Here is a 6,703-nt window from a genome sequence, read left to right as displayed (position 1 = left end):
GGACCCCGAGGTTTTCTTCTCTGGGGATAGGGGGCAAAAGGTGAGGAGGAGGAGAAAGAAATTGCTCGTGAGTAGTGAAGAAAAGCTTGCTCTTTGACTCCTAGAAAAGACCAGGCATCATTTTATTATTATTCTTTTTTATCCTTTTTTTTTTTTTTAAATTTCCGTGTCTGTCTTATTCTCCATGCTACGTCCCCCCCTCCACTCCCGGCCCCAAATCCAACGCATTGCTCAACACTCCTCCCATCGGTTTCTTTCCTCCCTCCCCCTTTCACTCCTGCTCCCACCTTCCCCTTCCCTCCTCTTCCCCCCGCCCCCCCCCGCCCCCGCCTCCGCCTCCAGCACCCATTTCGCCCCAGGCAGGGGATGCTATTTGCCACGGAAATAAAGTTCAGATTTCTCTCCCCCCGCCGCTTGCTGAGACCAGAAGTGGACTCTCAGGCACCCATCTTCCCCCTAGCACTACACACCTGCTCTCCTTTAAATTCCTAATCTGGTTTTGCATATTCAAAAGGAAACACCCCCCCACACACACACCCCAAAACCCCACAACCCGCGAGGTGCAAAACTGCCTCCTGCAAGTACCAAAACTTAACAGACTCTCTAGTTGTTTTTGTCTTAACAAAAGGACAACAAAGATTTTACTCCGGGTCCTCTTGTGGGGTGACTTTTCTATATTATTCAAATACGCATATATTATACATATATATGTTATTCCTTTTTCCCCTTTTAATTTTTTTTTTTTTTCCTCCTTAACAAGAAAATCTTCTCGGTCCCAGGCAACCGCTGCTGCCCCTTTGATGTTTTGGTACGCCTTGCGCATGCGCCTCACATTAGAATTACTGCACTGGGCAGACTAAGTTGGATCTCCTCTCTCCAGTGAAACCCTCAATTCTGTCCAAAACTAAAGGGATGTGGAGAGTCCGGAAAAAGGGCTACTTTGGGATCTGGCCGTTCCCCTTAATAATCGCCGCTGTCTGTGCGCAGAGGTAAGTGTGTCCAGCGTTTCTCTTTCCTTTTTCACTTTGAAAGGCTCTGTCTGCCTACCTCTGTGAGCAAGGATCTGTAGTGAGGATCAGATAGATGCTGAAGCGCTGTGCCTGCTGTCTTATTGATGCCTGTTTATTGTCTTTTCTTTCTTTAGTGTCAATGACCCTAGTAATATGTCGCTGGTTAAAGAGACGGTGGATAGACTCCTGAAAGGCTATGATATTCGGCTGAGACCAGATTTTGGAGGTAATGGGGTTGCCTTGGAAATAAGAAACAGCCCAGCAGCTATAGCCTAAGCTGTCTTTTGAGCTTTGTGCGCTGTCTTCCCTCTCCCTCATTGTGGGTTGCATGTGGTGTACTGAACATGTCTCTGTGTTACAATATTGAGAAACTGATCCAAACTTAAGCTGGTTTGTTACTCTCCAGCACTTAGATGGTCTTTCAGAGAGACCCTCTTAGCCTGTACTGGTGACTGCTGTCCTTCAGCTTCACTGTTTAAATCCTTTGCTTCACTGTCTTTGTTTCCTTGAGATACAAACCTCTTAAGTTTAGTTAATGGTGTGCCCGGTGAACCTGGCTTACTGAAGGCCATTGGGAACATTTTTGAGGACAAGATATGCAGACAATTGGTTGAGAAGTCGCATTAACCCCCTGTGCCCACCTACTTTGGAAGAGTTCTAGCCATGGTTTAAATTGGCTGGTGTCTGGATATTATCCAGTCCTGGAAACCTCACTGCAGGGGACAGCGGGGTGGGGGGAGAGGGGCCTGGGAGGCTCGGAGGACAGGGAGGGTAGTGGGAGAAGGGCTAGAGACCTCTCTTGCTGCAGCCTTAGATACACTGATATGCCCATTTAATTTTACTCCAGACTCTAACAAAGCTCATAGAGTTAAAACCTGCACAGAAGCGGGGGTGGGAAGAATGAGGAGGGGGTTTCAGTGCAATATATAACATTTTGCTTGGGCTAGCCAGATTCCGGTGCTTTTGTGGTTGTGTGTATTCTCATGCTAAGACACCTACATATGTAGACAGAGGTGGAATCCCTCACCCATCGGACACGTGTGTGCCTGTTCAATAGAGCATTTCCCAGAGGAGTACCTGTCACTCTTTAAAAAGGAGCAGAGAATTGAAGAATTCTAGTGTGAGCCTTGGGAAGGGATCTGGGGCACAGTGTCCCGTGCCCGGGGACTCCTCTTGCTAAGAATGCGTGAAGTTCTGAGAAATCACGTGGCTGGCCATTTTGGTTTGCAGGTCCCCCCGTGGCTGTGGGAATGAACATTGACATCGCCAGCATCGATATGGTTTCTGAAGTCAATATGGTGAGTATTGAGGTTTATGGCTGTGTCTCTGCAGACCTTCATTTAGGGACAGGAAGGAGAAAGGATCCAACTGGTAAGGGTGGGGTGTGCATGAGTATGTGTAGGAAGTGGGGTGAGGGCAGGGCATTTTGCTTTGGAACCCACTGTCTTTGAGGCTTCAGAGCTGGCTCTTTCTGGTCCCTAAAGATTTTTCCAACCTGGTTTGAAATCGTGGGACTTGGCAAAGGAGGTGTAAAATGCATCACACGTTCACGTGCAAAACGCAGCCACATGCAGGAGAACCCCTGCAGGAGTCACATTTCCTAAGGTTCAGTGGGAAACCCACTTCATCAAGTGATTTTTCTGAGTTTGGGGTGGGGTCAGGGAAGGAAAGAAGAGGAGAGAAAAGGGAAGTGTTTTGATTTGACATTTCACAGAGAATATAACCTGGGAACTAAACTGTAGTGGAGAGGCTGAATAAATGACCCTCGGATACTGATATCCACTTGTTGCTTTTGGAGCCGGCCTCTTTACAGCTGATGGCAAGCCCCGCCCCCTTCCCATGGCTCACCTGCTCCTTTAACCCCCAAAATAAATAAAATAAAAATTGGCCACCATGCTTTCAAAAGTGACCATCTCTGGTCACTTCTGCAATGGTATTCACTGCATGTCCTAAGCCTGTGTGATTTATGGACAGCAGCAGTCCTTAGTGGCCCCCTCCTTGGTCTTGGGGCAAATGCTAAGAGGAAAAGCCTCCATCTTCCCCTCCCGGAACACTTGTGTGTTGGTGGGGGCTGGGGGGAGGGTTGCTTCATGCAGGAGCGCCCCCTGCTGCCCATGTTGGGGCACTGCAGACATACAAGACAATAAGTGTCCCAGAATACCCCTGCTTACTTGGGCCATTTTTTCAGTGACTTTTCTACTCTGTGTTTTTGAAGTTTTCACCTTTGGAAAAGTCTCTCTGGAAAGGCCACATTTGAATGTAAGATGCCAGGGTTACTTTCAGTCCTAATAGGATACAGCACATTGCTGAAGATTGTATTGTAGTATAGTTTTGCCTGGAAACGGGATGCACTGTTAAAGAAGACGGTCTAGTGTGTAAGGTTTTATGCAAAACAGTTCTAAGCCAGCCATCAGGAGTTGAAAGTTAGGACACTTATTAATTCACTCGAGAGCCAAACACTAGGTAGTGGATATGCTCTTAACATGATATGAATTTTCATCACCCCAGAATTCAAATAAAGAGGAAGCTCAAATAACAAGTCCAACCTTATAAAATGTCCAAAGATAGGTGATAATCCTGAGCTATCACAAGCTTATGAAACATCTATGACTACTCCAGAGAACATTCAACTCTTTCAGTGATGTTTTCAAGGATGTGTATCTTGTTATATTCTAATTATTGGGAAAGCATTTTATGATATAGGATATGAACATAGACTGAAGACACTATTGGATGATTCAGAACCATAGATTTCCCACACATTGTGAGAATCTCCTGTGTGGGTGGAGAATATTTCTTTCTTGGGAAACTAAACATTTAACTTCTCAGATATACAAATATTCACTTTTGTGAAATTTTGGAGGTCTTTCATCAGTTTATATTTTGAATTTTACCATAAAAATAGAAAATGTCCTCATGTGGCTACCTGCTAAGTCCTAGGTACTTGAATCTAAATTGTGTGGCTAAAAAGAAAGTGATATGGAAATCGGGTGTTGTTCTGTGTGTCCTGTCTTTTGAATTTTGATTTACTTATGCTCTTTTCCCACATTTTATTCTGTCACCTTCCTCTTCAGAGCATCAGAAAGGTGAGACTTTATGGAAAAATTAAGACATATTTAGAATCTAAAGAGACAATGATGAGATGATTAGAAGTTGCTGCATTAGAACTTAGATGTATAAGTTAGCTGAGAACTTAGACCTATTATATCCCAAATGGTTTAAGAGTAGTGGCATTTTTCTCTTCTTCTTAAGTTTTGTTCATTTTTCACCGGCATGCAGCATTTTGGAGAGGTGTCAGAGCTGGACATGATGCCAAGACCTGCTAGTCAAAATATAGACCCAGTTAAAGCGAGGTGTCATCTCTTAAAGCTATTTAGTGTTGCAGAGAAATCATGGGATGTTGAAAGTGCAGAAACAAATGTCAGGTTGTAAATAGGCCAGTACTGCAGCATTAATGATTAGAACCAAGCATTAAAAATTCCATGCTAGATTCTTTTCTTAGCCTACTGCTAACACACGTGGACTTGTCCAGACACAGTTTTACTTGTTGAAAAATTAACACTTTTATGATTAACTATCATAGTGACTTTAATCCTTCAAAGAAAAATTTTGTGATATATGCTATTTTTTAAAGTATGGTTATTTGATTTGAAGCAACAGATGGGAAATTCCATCCCTGATGTCTAAATAAAAGATGTTTATGGCATATTGCCCACTGTATACAGGTCTAAAAGGGTTAAGATCTTTCGATTAGATTCAGCTCTGAAAGAATGGTTGATTGATTATTTAAGTGAAACCTCAAAATTGATTAACGCACATGTTTCTGCCTCATTATCCTTTGTGGCCTGCAACCTCTGGTAATTGTAGCTTTCTTTTATTATAGCAAATCTTCCTTTGAAGAATGGTAGGCACCAGACCATTTAGACTGTCATTGACTCATTTGTACTGAAAGGAAAAATGGCCCATGTCAATGTGGTGCTCCTGGTAAATGACAAATATAGAAAGACCTGAATACTAGTTCTGCTTTTGCTGTTCAGTAAACCTGAGGGAATTGACAGCCCCATGGGGCTTGATTTCTCTTTTTTAATGTATATATATTTATTTATTTATTTGGCTGCACCTGGTCTTAGTTGTGGCACGCGGGATATCTTTAGTTCTGGCGTGTGAACTCTTAGTTGAGACATATGGGATCTAGTTCCCTGACCAGGGATCGAACCCAGGCCCCCAGCATTGAGAGCATGGACTTTTAGCCACTGGACCACCAGGGAAGTCCTGGGGCTTGATCTCTTCACCTGTTAAAAGGGAATAATAGTCCCCATTTACATTTTTTAGGTGACTACCAGCATTAATAAAATGATGCAAGTGAAAGTACTGGTGTCCCATGAACATAGCTTATATAGAAGACTGAATATCAGCCTGTCACTAAGGAGACCCAGTGTCCCTTCCAGCCGCTGCCCTAAGTGTACTTGGGTCAGTGATTTACATTACGTGGTCTCAGTTTCCATATGTTTGAAATGAGAGGGACATGCCAAATTGACTTCTAACTCAAAGTTACATGTGTTTCTGCTTTGGTTTATTATAATAGCTCTGTTGGGTACAAAGAAGTTCCAGGAAACTTGGAAATCCAGCATAAAAGTTAGAAAAATGCAGAATTCCTAAATGGCATGCAGTTCTGAGTTCTTAGGAGGGTGATGATGGTATGTTACTCGCCCATGTGACTCAGGTGACTGTTGACCCAGTGGAAGATCTTTGGAAGAACACGATCTCAATTAGAATGTTCCTGAGCAGAAAGCTTGGCTTTAGAATGAAACATTTTTAGATGTCTTGGTTAAATTGGCAGGACTCTTTTTGTTAAGATTCTTTGATGAAAATGCATTTTAAGATCCAAAATTGGCTCTGAGGATTATGGACTGAAATAGCTTTCTCTTCATTTAAAGCAGATTCTTCTCCATCTTGGAACAACACATTTGCCAACCGAAGAGTGAAGCAATATTTCACTTTTGAGGAAAGCGTTCTAGTAAACATATACACAAATTACCTTTTTATGGAATGGCAAATGGTGAAAAGTGCTGCCTTTTTTTTTTAACAGATGTTTTCTTGCATCACCAGCTGCACAGTTTAAAATTCAATTTGACACAAATACTTATTTAGCAGCTACTATGATCCAGCTATGTGTTAGGCCATAGGGACAGAGCAGCGAACAAGAATGACTTGTCCCGTGACCTCATGAAACTTAACATCTAGGTGTTTACTATCATTATTTCTACTGCAGGCTCCTATCATACTTATGTTTAGCATAAGCATTTTCTCTAAAAATTTTTATGAGCAGCCACTTGAGTACCTAGTTGTCTATCTCCCATGCGTTCCTTTGTCACTTGTTGATTTCACCATTCATTTGTTATTTCATATTTCAAATTGCCTGATATGTTACATATTTATTGTCTTCCTAATTGATGTGTATAAAATACATGTAGCCAAGCTTATAGTATCTCTCTCCATGTGGTTTTTCTCTGTAACGGTTGGTTGGAAGTTTGACTACATAGTATCATATATGTGGAGAGACAGAGCATGGACTTGTAGGCCTCAAATTCAAGATACTTTTTTTTCTTTTTTTTTTTTTGCGGTACGCGGGCCTCTCACTGTTGTGGCCTCTCCCGTTGCGGAGCACAGGCTCCGGACGCACAGGATCAGCA

The 6,703-nt window shown here is 42.6% G+C and overlaps 1 protein-coding gene across 3 annotated transcripts in view; it reads left to right on the top strand.

Moving 5' to 3' along the window:
• Positions 1–912: 912 nt before the first annotated feature.
• GABRB2 (gamma-aminobutyric acid type A receptor subunit beta2) overlaps positions 913–6,703 on the top strand; it is a 280,323-nt gene continuing 274,532 nt past the window's right edge. For all 3 annotated transcript variants that reach the window (XM_024115831.1, XM_024115832.1, XM_024115830.1), the window contains exons 1-3: positions 913–989; positions 1,145–1,236; positions 2,241–2,308. In XM_024115831.1, coding sequence (XP_023971599.1) covers positions 913–989; positions 1,145–1,236; positions 2,241–2,308 — 237 coding nt within the window. The remainder of the gene's footprint in view (positions 990–1,144; positions 1,237–2,240; positions 2,309–6,703) is intronic.

This window comes from Physeter macrocephalus, chromosome 8, assembly GCF_002837175.3.
Source record: "Physeter macrocephalus isolate SW-GA chromosome 8, ASM283717v5, whole genome shotgun sequence".
NCBI classification, from domain to species: Eukaryota; Metazoa; Chordata; class Mammalia; order Artiodactyla; family Physeteridae; genus Physeter; species Physeter macrocephalus.
Note: the sequence above shows the minus strand (reverse complement) of the source record. Positions and strands in the feature narration are given on the sequence as shown.